General features: G+C 47.4%; 1 protein-coding gene across 1 annotated transcript in view; it reads right to left on the bottom strand.

Annotated features, from left to right (window-relative positions):
- Nucleotides 1-454: 454 nt before the first annotated feature.
- FBXO31 (F-box protein 31) overlaps nucleotides 455-17,200 on the bottom strand; it is a 28,044-nt gene continuing 11,298 nt past the window's right edge. Inside the window, exons 4-10 of the mRNA XM_009323044.1 lie at nucleotides 13,569-13,645; nucleotides 12,023-12,190; nucleotides 11,222-11,296; nucleotides 9,409-9,518; nucleotides 8,512-8,665; nucleotides 7,505-7,869; nucleotides 455-6,286 (exon numbers count right to left, since the gene is read on the bottom strand). Of these exons, the coding sequence (XP_009321319.1) occupies nucleotides 6,064-6,286; nucleotides 7,505-7,869; nucleotides 8,512-8,665; nucleotides 9,409-9,518; nucleotides 11,222-11,296; nucleotides 12,023-12,190; nucleotides 13,569-13,645 (1,172 nt within the window). The 3' untranslated portion in view covers nucleotides 455-6,063. The remainder of the gene's footprint in view (nucleotides 6,287-7,504; nucleotides 7,870-8,511; nucleotides 8,666-9,408; nucleotides 9,519-11,221; nucleotides 11,297-12,022; nucleotides 12,191-13,568; nucleotides 13,646-17,200) is intronic.

Below are 17,200 nucleotides of genomic sequence, written 5' to 3'. Positions count from 1 at the left end.
TCTCTTTCAGACCAAGTGGAAAGAATAATAATAATAAAAAAAAAAACCCACACATGCTTCCTTTCAGAAAGAGAAAGCTGTGGCTGGGAAGGCAGAAAGACTTCATCAGGGCTCAGGTCGTTACTTCTGCCAGCCCCAGCATCTGCTGCGGGAGGGAGCCGGGCACCGCAGGCACCCCGGGGTAGGAGCTGCGCGTGGGCAGATGCAGGGGGAAGAAGAGAAAAACAGGGACGAGGGAAGAGTTGGGATTTCGCAGCATGAGGTGTGGGGGTGCGTGCCTCGCATCTTCAGGAAATCCGTTTAACTGCTCACCGAGTACCCAAACAAGGGAAAATTAACTCTTATCGCGTGGTGGAAGACAGGCTGCTGCACGTCAGAAGGGTGGAACCCGCCCGCTGCTTTCCTTTGGAACAAGAAAACAAACAAACAAACAAAAAAAAGAAGCAAACAGAAGTAAGTTCACAAAACTTTCCTTTTTATTATTTGAAACTGGAAAAGGCTCCTTGGGTAACAATGATCGGGTGTAAAAGTAACGCACATGTTTTGCTCAGCTTTTTGATACCTGGGATGAAGTAGGCCAAGTGTTGCAAAGTCACGTCTGGTTTTCAGACAGCCCGTTCCTCTCAAACCCCCAAACAAAAGGACAGGCAAAACCCCACCCCTCGGACAGGGGAGCAGACCGGGCAGGCGAGTTGTTTAAACTACAGTTATGTTCCACACGGGGTGTTTGTGGCATGAAACCGAGGTGTTTGATGTCAAATGGCATTTTAGAAAGAAAAGCTCACCTTTTCCCTCTGCACTACCCTCTGGATGAAGCAGGGATCTGGTGTTTCGCCTTCATTTTTAGTAAGTACCACGGGGTACTTTATAGAGACTTATTTACACTCAAAGCCTGCTGGAGATGCCCAGATAAATCCATCGGTGTCATGTTAAATTGGTGAGTGCAAAATACACATGGAAACAGGGTACACCTGCTTAGGGGAAGTAGGAGTCTTAATCAATGAAAAAAAAGTGCAGATTGCTTTAATTAAGCTAATGAACACGGTTGATCCAAGTGCTCTTTTCCTCAGAAATTAAAAAGACTGCAATCCAAACAAAAACCAGAACCATACATTTTAATTCAGTGCACACACACACAAAAAAAAAAAAAAAGGAAAGAAAAAAAGGTCAGTGGCACTCACAGTTTGGTAACTTATCTTCCACTCCACCGCCTGATCACACATCTCAAATATTTCGCTGTCCAACTGGTAAGTTATGCTGTCCATCTGGCCTGCAGCGCAAAGGCCAGCACGCAATCCTTTGGCAGCTGAACACAACAGAAGATTATTGGCCACGTGAGCAACCAGCTACAAGACAGAGTTAATATACTATCGTTTCCTAAACTAGCAAGTTGAGATTATACAACCCATTTCCACACAACACTCAACACTCCCATTAAATTCCACTAGTTTTAAATTAATAAAAAGCAATAAAAAGTCATCCTTGTTTAAAAGTAAACATTGAGCCAGCTGCACTTTAGTTTTTTCCTGGTAGCTTACACCTCCAAGCAAGCTTGCACGATTTGCTTTCTCCCCAGTACAAGTTTCCTAACTAACTGCCATCCGACCTCTGCTGTCCCATTCCAGAGTAGCCGCGGCAGTACTGCACCGTTCACTCCAGAGGGAAGCTGACAGCCGAAGTTACGAGTAATTCCATCCTTTTCCCTCCTCCTCCTCAATAAAAAAAAAAAAAAAAGCCTGACAAGTCCATGTGGACTGCAGTGAGTCTCCTACAACCACAACGCCTGATCACAGCACATTTACAGCTACGAAATCAGGCCCAAGGCAAACAAACTGGCTGGATGAGGATCTTTGATGCTTCTGTTTTCCAGCTGGCCAAACCCATGTGTTTTGACAACAGAGAAAGCATGATCTAGGAGCACAACACAGCCCGAGCACGTAAGCCAGTCACTTGCTTATTGCTCCTGAGCTACAATTAAGCCCTAGGTCCTGCTGTGGCTATTGGGGCAACGCTGCTCTGCAGCCTAATTGCAAGCGCTTTTTTTATCCCAAAAGGCTTCTGCCAAGAGAGTATTCCTACCCCTGACAAGTTGTTTTCCGTCTTCCCCAGCACTTTCCACCCATCCGGGATCAAGAAATAAAGCCCAATAATTGTCCCCAAGATTTTCTACAGACCGAACAGGACGAGGACACGTCAGCACCAGAAACTTATCCCCATCTGCAAGGCACCACCACACATTATCCCTGTCAACAGCTCACAGAAATATCCCAACAAGCTGGACAACTAGGGTTCAGGAAACAAACAGGGTATGCACAGGGAGGTGGTACAGCCCGTACCAAACATGAACAAGTACAGCAAAATACTGTACTGTTAGCACTGCTTCCCACAGGTACCACGAGGGAAGGCTGGACCAGGGCTGCCGTGGCATCCCCCTCGGCCACAGACGATGCTCAGATCCAAAATGCCTGCCACTGAGTCTGGCCGCACTCCTCTTGTTCCTTCCCCTCTCCCAAAGTTTTCAGAGCTGCAGGTTGTAACTCCTCATTGTGTTATTCTGCTTTTCCCTGAAAGCACTGATGTAGCCATGCACAAAGGAACCAGCAAAGACGCAGGAGCACCCAGAGCATTTATGCCAGTCTCTCCAAATTCGCCGTCTTGACAGCTTTCCTCACCCAAAGCCAAATCAGAGGGAGTTTTCTTCTGAAATGCCACAAAAGCCTGCCAGGCTTTGAGGAACAGAAGGTGGGAAGAGAAGGCAGAGGAGGAGTATTAATACAAAATTTGCTATTTTCATTGCCTTTGCTCTAGACAGAATGCCACGGTGTATCAGCAGTTTTGCCTTTAATGAGGACTAGCACATTCTGACATTTTGAGGCCAAGCAGGTACACTATAAATAAAGAGATGCTACTACAGGGGCAAAGCTGAGCTGTGCAAAGTTCCTGCAGGGCATCAAGCCTCTGCAAAGCCCTTCTCTCCAGCCAGCCAAGCAGGTCTCGCCTTCGGAAGGCAGACCCTTAACACTGCCACTGAAAAGGTTCAGAAGGGACAAGCTACAAGCAGAAGAACCATCTTAGCCTGGAGAACAGCTGATGCACAACCTGTGCCAACAGCCAACCAACAGGTCCTCGCCCAGGTGACAAAGCAGACCTGTATTCAGCAGCGAGCAAAACACTCCGGCCATCTGCTATCCAGGGGTTTGCACTCCCCGGCAGACTCCGGACATCCAGGGGAATTTAAGCTGCAGGTAACAACTACTAAAAAGATTTTATGACACAGCAGTGGAACATACCTACACTGCCTTTACACACTCAGCCAACCCAACACAGCAGGTCGCAGGGAGAAGACCGGCTACAGAGTCAACGCCTGTACTTATGAAACCGTGACTCGGGTCTCAGGCCAAGTGCTTGTAGTGCATTCAATAGTCTGCATTTTCAATCTTACTTTAAAAACAAAAAGCAAAAACTATTAAGTCAGTTACATAAAACTTCAGGATTTTTATTTTTTCGGGTGAGCGGGGACACTGAAGGAAGGAGGAATTTACAATCGGAACTATGGATCCACTCGCAGCTGAAGCAGTGCTGGTTTTAAGGATAAACGATTGAAACAGCTGCCCAAGGGGACCTCTCTCACCCCTTTAGGCTGTTAGGGAGAACACAAAGCAGCCAACGTACTGGCTGCACCAGCCTAACAGCGAGCTCCAAGAGAAACTGGCCACCCAAATGGTGAACAGACTCCTAACAGCTTCAGGTATCCCAGAAATCTGCATCATCTAGCTGGAAACCTGTCTGCAAGATTAAGCACATGCTCTCCTTCTGCACACAGCTCGGCACCTGCAGCAGAAGGCCGAGATGCCCCATTTTAGCTTCAGCTCACCTCTCTGCCCACACACCAAGGCTCAGAGAACTGCCACCCTTCCTCCCTCCCAGCCCTGCGTGATGGGGTGAGATCCAAGTCAACTCTTCCCTCTGCTGATGCCGACAGGAACACCTCTCTCTAACAGGCTGCTCAGAAACAACCTACTTTTTATAGCTTATTCACTACAACGGTTAACAGCACTTCAGATCCTCACCTCTAACACTGAGGCAGGTTTTCCACTACTGACAAAGCAGTAGGAAACAAAGAAAAAAGTGCCCCAAATCACCTTCAAATTCCCAGAGGTTTGTAAAACTATATCCAAAGAGACAGGAATTAATCTTGTGAGTGACGTGACCTTCCGCTCAAAGCCTCTGCTGGAGGCTCGGTTCTCACGCAGCTTGAGGGAACGCTCAAGAGCCAGAAATGGCAAAAAGCCCTTGTGAAAGTGAGAATAAAAGCTGCTCGCAGTCAGTGAAACTAGGCAGTGACTGAAACTTCTCCACAGAAGGGGCCTGAATCCTCCCAGCACAACACACGTACGGACACATTTACAAACCAAAACCTGAACAAGATGTAAAGGCAGAGTTTTGTCAAGACACTGATCCGGCTGGTAACGGGAAGAGGAGAAACCTGGAGTTTATCATCACAGCCAGAGAGCAACTGCAACAAAGGATGTATTTTGCCTGTAACTAAGAGCTTCCTTACAAACAGCTCTCTTCTCTCCACACAGGGGTCCCTATCATCTCTTCCTACACAGGATTAATAACACGCGCTGATGCAAATGCTGATGGTTTATAGCACAACTCACAGTCTGTAGATTAGCACTGGCCAGGATTTTCCTGCATAAGACAATCTATGGGGAATCTGCTTCCTCGCCTGCAGCCCACACTTCCCAGTAGAGCTCAGATCTGCCAGAACACAGGTATCATGGGAAGAAATTAAGCCCAGGAGCTTTCTGAGGAAGCAGCAATCATCTGGGATGAAACAAGTGTGACTAGAAAGGGAACAGAAGGGTCCTGCGAGTGGAGCAGCAGCACCCACCTGTCAGCACCAACCGTAAAAGGCGCCAGAACAAGCCACAGCAATATTAGGAGAAACCCTTGTCGCTCCTTCAGACTGCGTAGGGCAACCTGATACAAGAATGACACCTAACTAGGGTCACATTAGTATCAGCAACACATGGCACCTTCTGCTGCCCATCACAGACAGGAGTCAGTAGGCTGCATTTGGATTTATTTCACAGTTAGTTTTCTTTTTTCTCCTTCCTTTACAGTTTCAGGCCCATTTTAAAAGATCTGAGGTGAACCTTTCAGGTACAAAACCAGTTCTGAAAGCACCAGCTTCTGCAGTTTACACTCATTTCCAGTTCCGTACTCAGCTCCTATAATAAAGAATCATCATCTCCTCTACGCTCAGGGAGACACCCAGACCTGGAGTCCCAGGGACAGCACATCCACTAAGCTCCAGAAGCCAGGGCAACACTACGCACACTGTCATTTACAGTGGGAATCCTCCCCTTGCTGCCAAGCTGGGGGAATTTTTAAAAAGAAACCCAGCCACTCCAATTACTAAGCCAAGGATGCAGGTATTACACCAGCCCCTCTTGACAACGCTGTACCCAGAGAAAGGTTTCTGGAGAGGAGGACGTGCTTCGTCACTGCTGACGCAATTTATCATTATGCAGCCAGCCAGTCTGCAGCGGTGGACCGCACAGGTTTTCAGGAGGGTAAAGCAAATCTCCCAGGAGGATAGATCGGCCTAGAGTGCAGCAAAGGCTTAAATGAGTCCCCTCCCTGAAGAAGAGCTCTTTCCACAGGAGACTGCTAATGGTCAGAGCAGAGGGCTTGTGTCCATCCAGTCAATTAGATGTTCTTCTGATCCAGCTCTGACCTCGAGTTATTTTTGTTCCAATACATTCTTTTTGCAATAAGAAAGGTCTATTTCCTCCTCTGCAGGATCCCTTTGGCTATACAAAGCTATGTTACAGACTGGGAACAAGGACTGCTAGGGAGCAGCGTAGGGTGGCAGGGAGGAAAGGGCAATCATGGGTATTTTAACCGGGATGTGTACATTTGGGGTAAAAAGGCTTTATTAAAAGTGCATGCTTTTATTCAGAGGTACCGAGAGCGAGGAATCCCCATCCCAGCCCTGGCTGGGGAGTGCAGCAGCCTTTGCAACCCCTAGCCCTGTCCATCACCAATCACCCGTCAAGTAGCCAGCGACTGAATGTTCTTCAGCATTTCATCAAAAGCCTCACGGGAAGGCGCTTCGGCGTTCTGGAAGGAGACCTTGATCCGGCTGTAGAGACTGAAGGACTTCAGCTCCAGCCAGATGAATCCAAAGCGATCGTCATCGAAGAGAACAAAAACACCTGGCGTTCGCTCGGGGCTGGTGAAGCCGTGGCCAGCAATAAGCCCCGTCCCATAAAAACTGCAAGGAGAGAAGAATAGCAAAAAAGATGGGAGAACAGCCATAATTACACAATATTTAAAAAAATAAATAAATACACACCCCACCCCACCCCCAAACTATGATCAAGCCATTGTCAAACACACCGCCAGGTGCTACAGAACAAGGGAGTTTTACATTGTCCATTCTCATCACACAGCACAAAATACTGTTGATGCCATTTTAAGAAAATAAACTCTCCATTGCTTATTTGGAGGTTGCTGCTTTTGGCTATTCTAATTAGCACCCGCACACCAAGGCTAAATTTTTCTGTAGTTCAGCCCAGTAATCAGAGATTTACTTCTGCAACTCAAGGATCAACCCAGGCCCAGACAATCCTCACAGAAAAGGAAAGGCATGTTGAGAGGGTAACCAGAGAGGCAAACCTGGCAACAAAACCCAGGGGCAGGGAGAGAAAGCAAACCCTAAAAAAAAAAAAAAAAAAAAAAGAATTATCTAACTGGAGCTGGGGAGGAGCAAAGGTCAGTCTAACCTCCAAGCAAGCAGCAGGTGGAGCAGGGTTTTATTCAAACACAACTCAGTTGTGACAGCAGGGGCCTTCTGGGATTAACCAGCTATTGGTAGGTTTTTCCATGAGCACAGATGTTCGGCTGAAGGTCACCTGCCTAAGCCTCGGCTTTTGGGCTCTGTTTCCACACTTCATTTAGTATGCTGCTTCACTGACTCCAGGTCCCATTCAACAAGGCTCTCTGCATACTTGCACCTACTGCTCAGGGTGCTCGGCACCTTCCAGAGCTGGCCCCAAGGCACCAGAGGCCAGGGAGGGGTGAGAGAGAGCACCGTGTTCCCACAGCCAAGAAACACAAATGACACACACAGAAACGGGAAGCGGCTTGAACAGATCTCCAAATATACTAGCTGAGCAGCTCTGGGAAACAAAACACAGAAAAAAAACAAGGCAGGGTGGAATATGGGAGAGGCGCTAGCTTTAGAATTAACAGGATAAAATCTAGCAAGGAAGCAGGATGGCAGATGACAGTGTGGTAAGAAAGAGAGGGAGAAAACGAGAGTGTGGGAGATAGGGCAGCAGCGGCAGAAAATCTGAGCCCAAGGGGCTGGGAGATCTGCATGGCAAGCATGCAGGGCAAGCAAATACAGGACACGCCTCAAAGACTCCCCTGCTTCCATTTCAAAAAGTGTCTGGCACGACTAGGCTATAAAACCACTAGTCCCCGTTACCAAATTCGGCAGGTCCGGGGATAGTCTTCATTCCTCGATATGACTCCCATGGGCAGCACGAAGGGCTGGGAAGCTGGTGCCTTGTCCTGGGTCGTCCCCGCCGCCCCAGCTGCAGTCTCTTCCCCTTCGGCACCTTCTCCTCCCAGGGGCTTCGCAGCAGGCTGGGAGGCAGCCTGCTGGGAGCAGTCCTCTTCCTCCTGCTGGTGTTCCTGCTCCTGCTCCTCCCGACGCACCTGCTCCTGGACCTCCAGGACGATGCGAGAGAGCTCACTGAAATCGCGAAGGTTCTCGATGTCAGGTAGCTGCAGAGGATGCGCCAGGTCGATCTCCACAGTCTGCTGCCCAGCTGGGATGTTGGGATCTCCCTAGAGACAGGAAGGAACAGCATGGCTGCAGAGGCAGGGCGCTACAGAGTTCAGACCTGTATCCTCCCCACGTTCATCATCTGACTTCTACTTAGTGCACCCTATTCTACAATCACCAAGTTGGCAACAAAAAAAAAAAACCCTCAGACCTTTTTCGTTGTTCCCTGAGCTGACTACGTCACCTCTGCTTTCCCCCTCCCAGAAACAGAATTTTAAATCAAAAGCTACGAGCCAGGCTGTACTTGCAAAGGTGAAAGAAAGTCAAAGCTGCAACTGCATTTTGTCAGAATCCCTCCCTGCAGAGAGGAAGGAGCTCACTAGCCTGGCTTCAGTGAAGAGCTAACAACATTTGGTACCTGCTCCTCAGATACACGTGAGTGATTTCCAGTGACCTGCTACCAGCTGCCTACAGAAAGCAGCTGGAAGGGAGACAAAAGGAAGGGGGAGCCAGGTGGCTTCATGAGAAACTTTGCAGAGCACATTCTAGCTACTCCACACGTGTTAAGATTCACCCAATGCCACCAATCTCCACAAGGAACAGGGTCTGGGATGGCAACAACTGACTACCTCCCAGACAGAGATCCATGGCATCAAGAAGAGAATACTTTAACAAGCATCTGAGAGAAAGAAAAATGCACTCACGGTGATTTTAGTCCCCTTCGCTTTCTTTCCATGAAAGCTCAACATGACAATCTCCAGCCCATGGCTCCCATACGTTCCTTTGAAAAGACCTGGCTTTATAAGGTCATCAGGGCTGCTAGGAGGGAGGTAGATGCGTCGGTATGTCAAGCAGTTGCTGTGCAAAAACCAAAAGGTTAGAGAGGTTAAGAGAGAATCCCTCAACACAAAGAATGTGTTTGCAGTCTGCTCCTCCAGGCAGCTTTGGGATGTCATCACAAGAGAGGTGGGATCTGTGTTTTCAGCAATACCAACAAGCTTAACATTTCGTTTTAGGCCTATGCAAGCACTCCCTCCCTTCACTTCTCTCTACCAGTCCTTGTTAGCACACCAAGAGGCTCCTGCAGCAAGGTCACAGTAAAGCTCCTCACTCCCTGGGATTTCCGGAGGACCAAAGAGTGAAGCATATTTAAACATCTGCTACAGCAAGGTGGCTGCTATTAGAAGTTTGGAGTGACGGTTAAAAAAAACCCCAAGTTCTCAGGGACTGTCTGATTTCTGCCTAGCGCACTACAAAGCATATTGCTTACTAATATGGATAATAAGCAGATAACTCCTTGGGATCACAGGTATTTGCTCTGTCTTCAAATTAAACACAGTTAAATGACTCAAAACCATCTTACTGTGCACAGTTACTGTAAAGAACTTGGAACCTTATTATTACTGCTGCCATTACATCTCATCCCTCTGTACAACTGGAAAGCACTGTGCTTCACCGTATCTTTGCACAGAGCCTGCAGAGACAGAACATTCCTCTTGCTGTTAAAGCCCATTGCGAGCACCCCATCTTTGGAACAAATGATCCAACGTGCTCTTGAAGTTGCAGCAGCCTCAATACCTAGAAAGAGCTGGTGCCCTTACTCATATTGGCTGGTGTAGATGAACTTCATCAAGATGAGCTCTTGCATGTGTTCATGGAAGATGTCTTCCAGGGTCCGACCCCATTCTTCCCTTAGCCATGTCCGGAATTCCTGCAGCACAAGGAGAAGAGAAAAGCATTTCATTCGCGACAGTGACGTACTCCAACATGACTTCACCTCGTCAGCACGATTCACTGGCAGAGCCACAGAGAGGGCATATGCTCTGCCAAAGACAGAGGATCACGGCTGGATTTGGGAACAAGCACATGTTGCTACAGAGCTGGCTTGGAAATATGCTTAACAAGTAGCGATAATGGTAACTGCCCTATACTTGCCAGACTCCACACAATAAACATGCTTCCCTTCAAATAAATCACAGGTAGGACCAATATGCCTCCTCAGAATAAAAGCATAAGCATCACCTGTTACTGCAAAGCAGCTGATCTACTGTTTCTTTACGTCCTGACTTAACTTGCAGCACCTCATTTGTGTGCCCATAAGCTGACTCCTGTGCTCTATCCTGGCATGTTAAACATAAAAAGGGAAGCTTTTGCAAGGCACTGAAGATTTAGGAGGTTAAATCCTGCTGATTTAATACTGATGCTTCTAAATCCAAAGAGTGCTTTGAAAACATCTCCTGAAGTACCTCTACACCAGCTCTGACAAGTTAATACCCTATCATGAGTTAGCATGATAACAGCTTACATTAAGATTGCAGCCTACCAAGTGATATTCCAAACCTGCTTTATCTTCTAAAACCAGATCCTCCAATTACCATAATGCCACGCAAACTTAACGCAGTGCTTTGAAAGTATTAAAGTATTTCTCATCTGCTACAGAACCAGGAAACACTTAACTAAACCTTTCACCCAGCTGTTTCCCATTAGTAGACAGACTTTTTAAAGCATTTGTTAGAAGCAACTGAAGTATCAGATTTGTCATGTTTAACTAGCTGGCAGCAAACGCCACTACCTGGAACAGGTATTAGCTGAAGGTTTTCATCCTGACATTTATACCTGCACCTTAAAACATGTAGTCTGAGTCAGGAATCTGCCTTGCTGGGTATAGCTGACACAGACACGGGATAAACAACCAAATGAAGCTTTTAATCCCTCGACCAAGATGACAAGCAGTAGAAAGGTGCCCCACTGACAACCAGGTATTCAAATGCAGCTGGTACTCAATATTAGGCCTGTGTCTGAAAGATCTTAATTATACAGACAGCAATACCACAGAGATCAGCGTCTGGCAAGTGCTGCGTGGAGTACAATGCACGTTGCTGTCTTTCTTTGCACAGGCCTACTATCAAACAGGAATGGTGTCACAGCACAGGAAGAAAAAAGGTGCGGGGGCTCAAAGAGCACCTTGCCACACAGAACTGCTTAAAACAGCTTTTTGTGCAACAGGATGGACATAACAGCCTGCTCCAACACCCTGCTACGCACAGAGGTAAGGCACAGGGTCTCCAGCCAGACATTCTGCAGGTGTAACGCTGAATTTGATCCCATATACTAGATCCTTAAACCACACCTTGGCAAGTACGGAAGAGGTTCCTCAAGATCCTGCGAATGGCCACCTTAAGTTTGGATTCAAGTCACAGATCAATTCTACTCACTTAAAAAAGATTGTAGTAAATCAGCCAGAAGCTACCAGCCTGGGTTTTCATTATGTTCAGATATACAGAAATTAAAAGGCAGAACACCACCTCCCAGATCCCAACATTAGCCAACATCTTAGGTAGACAGCAATGCTTTATCTTCAGAAAGGGAACGTACAAGCAGCCTTAATGCAGACTCTTGGCAAAGCACTCTTACCTCTTGCCTTCCACCTGACATCCGATGGTGATCTGTCTGGTTGCATTTTGTGGAGAACTCATCCTTCTTTACAATCTGTAGTTACCACGGAGGAGAATTTAACAGGTTACAGACCTGTTTAGAGATGCCTAGGATGATGTAACTAAGGCTGCTTAGAGTAAATGCTTTACACAACAAGCGTTACTGAATTTGCTACAACAGTGAAATCATAAAGTGATAGCGAGTGCATCAGCTACAGAATAGAGGAATAAAAGCAATAAAACCCCAATGCATTCTAATGAAAGATACTAGTTTTAAGTTGCTTCTCTATTCGTGCTTCCTTCTTCAAAGAAAAGGAAACGACCTCTCAGGAAGCTGTTCAAAGCATCCAATGTACTGAATGGATGCTACGTCACGTTCTCAAGGTCTCATCTTGAAGAGAGCTGTAAAACAGAACAGGTCTGTGTGTCTGCTTGGACACATTCACCAGCTGCACAAGGCCATTTTGTGTAACATTTCCCCCAGCCTGTACACATACTGGTGCTTCCACCCTCCCACCCTGTTCCAGCCCAACAGAAGACAGTATAACAGCCTTGCTGTACTATTGCCAGTGAACAAATTCAGAGCAGGGAACAGCCCACACAACTTGTCAGACACATAGAGCGTAAAACTGGCACCCACACGTACAACAAGGTGGTGAAAGCCTCATCCCTTAAATAAAATTCTCATACAGTTTTTTTGATTAATCCATTTCCAGAGCCAATGTGCCTGCACGCACGCATTGCACCTAGGACAGACGTTGAAAATGTTAGAGGAGCTCACCTGGATATGGCCGTTATGAGGTCCCTTATGACCATACATACACTCAACTGTTGCACATTTCCTCTCCATGAGATGAATCCTGAAGAGGGGTTTGAATCTCATGGGATCATCAACATGAGGGTCATGAGGTGGCAAGTACATCCACCCGATGATGAACAAACCATCTACCTGCAGAGGGATGGGAGACAAAGCATACAAGATCAGCCTTGCACGCCTTCTGTTGAGTTTGCAGCAAACAACTCCGGGCCTATTCTGCAACAGGGCAGGAGCTGTAGAACAGCTTGCCGCATTTCCAAACTCTTTCCAGCAATTAAACCAGACCATATGCATTCACAGCACACCCTTGGTGAAGAGGGAGAGGGTTTCTTTACAAGGCTTTCTGCACCACTGGAAAATGATCAGGCCTTTATTGCTGCAAACGACTTTGTGACGGATGCTTGGTGTGCAGGATCCAGAGGGAGAGACTGCACTGAAGAGACCACACAGCTAGTCAAACTCTAATTGGTTTGAGAGCTCGTGCTGGCAGATACTCGAATAGACGAATTCTGCTTCTCAGGATTATCCGCGCCTTTTGGACAGGGAATTATTTGGCTCTATTATTCACAGACAGCACAGGAAGCAACAATCTCCTCTGCTGAGAGGTACAAATGCCAGCCCTCTTCCTGCACACCTAACATGACAGAATCCTTCCCCTCAAGCCCTGCAATTCCAGAGAAAGGATATTTTCTAAACAGAGAGATCTGAGACAAAAGCAGAGCAGCGCCACAGAGGCACACTTGTCTTTATAAGGTCACAATATCATGTAAGTATTGGTGCACTTGGATGCACTCTTATACCAGTTCATGGAACGGAATCTTGCAAAACCCAAAGGCCTCGTGATTTGTTACGCTTCAACCTGTCAGCTATTGAGCCTTGGTGCAAAGAACAAGGGCTTCAGGCAAACTTCTGGCCCAGCTCTCACCAATGCAGAGTCAAGCATTGTTCATCAACTGCTCTTCCCAGCAGCACAAGAGCTGCCAGACTCCACAGGTCTTGCACCAGTCGTGCACCAGTATCACTACATCTGATGCATTAGTCTTAGACGTGGCTGGTGAAAAGTATGGCAAACTACAGGAAGGAGAGGTGCATGAACACAACTGCAAAACCCTCTGCAAAACGTTCAGCTGCAGGCCAAGATAATGCAGTAAGTGATGGGCCAGTGCTGAAACCTCTGCTGTACTCGATGCACAAGGAATGGACTCCTGTGCCAGCCACTGGAATATCAGCATTAAACTCTAAATCGAGCCTTTCCCTGAAACATTGCTCATGTTTTCTGTGTGCTCCTGTGGCTGTTTGGAGTACAGCTGAAAAACAAAAGGACTGTCTGGAGAAAGGTGGTGACGATGAAAAGATCCAAGAAGCAACCTCTGGGTCCCAGTCACTTGCTTGAGGGTTGACTATTCAGACTTCTCAATAGCACAGAGATGGCAACCAGGTCTAGAAAGCAGTATACGAAAGACTCATCCGTCCTCGACACCACAGCCCCCAGAATGAGGTACTCACTCACCACCACGTTCAGCAGTCCCCCATAGGGCCCGATGTCCGGCTGCCATAATCCCAGGATGTGTCGGTATCGGTGCAGCACTAGGGAACAGTGAGACACCAAAGTGAGCACATCAAGTTAAGGAATTGGGATTTGGGGAAAAGAAAGAAAAAGGAAGGCTGCTACCAGACTGCACACAACACTGACCAATACCACCCACAACCGCCTTTACTAAGGAAGGGAAAACTGGTTATACCCAACCACAGCCAGGCAGTTCTGGACCAAGGCCTCCCACAAGCTCACACAGATTTATCTTGTTCTCTGCAGCCCTGCTCCTGGCCCGGTGCAGGAGCAGGAGCTAGTTTCCAGGACTTTACAGAATCAGATACCTCACCAGGAATTCTCAGAAAACTTTTGCAACATGGTCCTGTCAATGCAAATCACATGATATACCCAGAGCTAAAAACAAATAAGGTATCTGCCATCTCCAGTTACCAAAAACTTACTTAATGCCTCAGACTGCAAAGCAACAGAAAATAAGGAAGGGCAGAAAGGTAGTAAGGAACAGGGAAATTTGAATATTTTGAAAGAATTTCCCTGCCTTGTACAGACAAACTTGTCTCCAGAGTTAAGCGTCCTTAAAAACAGCCACCGAGGGAGCACAGGCAAAGCACACAGACCATGCCAGCTCAGGAGATCTGGTGATGTTACCAGGTCAGTAACAGCCTTAAAAATTCTAAGTAAGCAGCTACATTTCAGCAGTGCCCAAAAGCTGCTTCAAATTCCCCCTCAAAGCCTACTGCAGCAGGTGAGGCTTCTCCGTTTCTCATCTCAGACCTAGGTGCGCTTTCAATCCCACCAAAATTGAAGGACAAGTAGGAATGTTTTCAGCAAGCAGGAAAAAATGCCTATTACAGAACGATCTTAACAAACGTCCTCTCTTGAGGAAAGCTGAGAGATGCTACTTGCCTCCAGTCCTTACGCAGTCAGCCATTACTTTTGTCCATATAACTTCCTGACATGACCAGTAACCTTCACGGGAAGACATTACACACCATCTGGCATTTGGGGCGGGAACAACAGGATGCAGATTATTTCCATGAAGATGGCAAGAAGATACTACATTTGCCTTACAATGATGTTCATGGCCAACTCAGAACGCCACAATAACCCATTTTAACCTACAGGACTGGTTTGAATAATGGTTTTTGCTTTGCATCAATTTATAGGAAGAATTGTGTTTCAGTGCAGCTGTTCAACAGCTTTGTTTCATTAACTACTTAAGATAGCAAAAACTATAGGAGTGTTTTTATTACACCAAAGCAGAGAACTTCCACAGAGGTTTAGGACACCAGGGAGGGTTGTCCAGAGCTGCTGCCAACTGGCCTGGAGGAGCCTTTTTCCTGTGCAGTAAACAATTTAAGATTGATGGCCTGGTTTCACCCAGTGAACCGAGCGCAGCACAAACAGCACTAAGGCAAGCAAGCAAACCACATTCCCAGTCTTCTCGTCTCAGTGCAGTAATTACATATTAATAAATGGTATGTGCAAAAGCCGCTCCACCCACCGCCGTCTGCCTTCTACCCTGTCTGGCATGGAGCTGATAAAACCCAGCTTTTTTTTATTTTTAGGACAGAAAACTTGATGCCAAGCTATCCAAGAGTGATGAGGACATCCCTCCTCCCCCAGCTCTCGTCGGAGTACCTTCAGAGCTGTAGCTACAATCGATGGACTTTTCAACAGCACGGAAAGTGTCTGCTTGACAAGGCAAGCCCTTCCACTCCAAGACACATGCCTGTCGAGGACAGTTTATGTGCTCACTTTGAGTAAACAGACGGCTCCAGCTGCAGCTCGGTTCGCCAGGAGCCATGGCGGCTCAGGAAATGTGGCTGAGTCACAGACGGAGCCGGCTTCACCATCTGCCCCGACCACCCGGAAACCTGGGGCTGCAAAGGAGGGAGGAGGCCAAAAAAATCCCATCACCCCCAGAAGAATCCTACCCACTGGATAGCAGCTTCTGTGCTTAGTGTGCACCACTACTGTGGGCAGCTCTTCTTTTTTAATTTTTTAAAAACCCAGCTGTTTGGCACCACAGAAGTCTCCAAACGAGCTGACGGGAAACAGGCTGCAATGTGAGCAGTGCTTCACCCAACCTCACCCTCCCTACACACCAACACCCACGGCAGGGACACCTTAACGGACACGTCGTCTCCCTCACTTGCTCAGGGTGCTGTGGACTCCTCCTCCTGTTCTTTCAGGAAAGTAAGTTACTGAGGAAAATGCTGGTACTTGGCCAAAGGCCCAAACGAGTCTCAAAGCAAAAGCACAGCTCCGTTTTCAGGCCTGGGGTGTTTCTGGGCTCCAGCGAGCCAGCAGCTATATTCTTTGCAGGGAAAACCTGATGAATTCCAGTTCTGGCTCTCCCTGGCGGGAGACAGGATGGATCTGACAGTTGTTTCCCTCCCTGCTCCTCAAAAGAAAACAGCATTTGGGTCTTTCTCCAAGGTTTTCCCTTGCTATGCACACTGCCTATTTTTCTCAATCCTGAAGAAGCCTCTTCCCTACCCGAATTTCTGAGCCCACATCCTGCCAAATGGAGCAAAAATACATCCACTGGACGCTTCAATACAACCCCCACTCAGCCCGGATATTACCCACGTTGCCACAAGCAGCCCTGTACACTCTTCAGATGGGAAGGCAGCTTGAATCCAGCTAGGGATGGGCGAGGAAGAGCAGGGAATGCCCAAGCTCCCATCAACAGAAGGCTGCCCGGGAAAGGTCTAATGCCTCTGCTCTTTGTCAGAGTCAGACACGGGATAAGGAAGGGACACTGAGCAAATGCACAGCGATTCAAGCAAGCATGACAGTGCTGGCACACCACAGACACCATAGGTATGAACAGACAAGTTACAACCCCAGCGTGGGTTATTAAAACAGGAGGAGAGCAGATGCTTTCAGATGTTACTGTTTTAACTAAATCTCATTTCACTACTTGTGTCCAGCTTGGACAGCACAGGCAGAGAAATGCAAAAACCTAACACGGGAGTGTTCAGTGAAATCTGCAGCCTTTAAAGCAGAGGTAGTTCACTTTGACTGGAAAAGACCTGATCAACAACTCTCTTGGACTCTCAGGATGCAGCAAGATATCTAGAAGTAAAATGAGTTGGAACAATGTAAGCAGCTACTGCCCTCCAGCTGGTGATAACTGACCTGCTAGTGGAAAGAGCCAAGTGTCAGCCAGGCTAGCTTCAAACCCTGGGGAAAGTGATCTGAGCTGACCTGGCTAACGCTGCATGAATATGAATTAGGGAGCACTCACATGGTAAATCCTGGCAACACGGTCTTAATACGCAGGAGGGGAAAAAGGGGGGAACGGGCAATCGCATCTTAAACCACACTGGCTGCTCCCCAAGTAATACAACACGCTCCCAGAGAAAAGGGGCATGAGACATCAGAAGTTTGGGGCTGCAGCTAAAGAATTAACAACTGAGGGAACAGCACAAATTGCCATTTCAGAGCCACCACAAACGGTGCATTTGGGGCAAACACCCAGGTAGTAATCTACAAAGGAGTCCCTCATCCTGCAGGGCAGCTTGGACGTGCCTCTCCTTCCCATCCAGCTCCAGAACAAGGCTGGTGTTGACAGGCAGGACTGC

This window comes from Pygoscelis adeliae, unplaced genomic scaffold, assembly GCF_000699105.1.
Source record: "Pygoscelis adeliae isolate BGI_AS28 unplaced genomic scaffold, ASM69910v1 Scaffold414, whole genome shotgun sequence".
Classification (NCBI taxonomy): Eukaryota; Metazoa; Chordata; class Aves; order Sphenisciformes; family Spheniscidae; genus Pygoscelis; species Pygoscelis adeliae.
The sequence above is the reverse complement of the archived record's forward strand: the minus strand, read 5'-3'. Positions and strand labels throughout refer to the sequence as shown.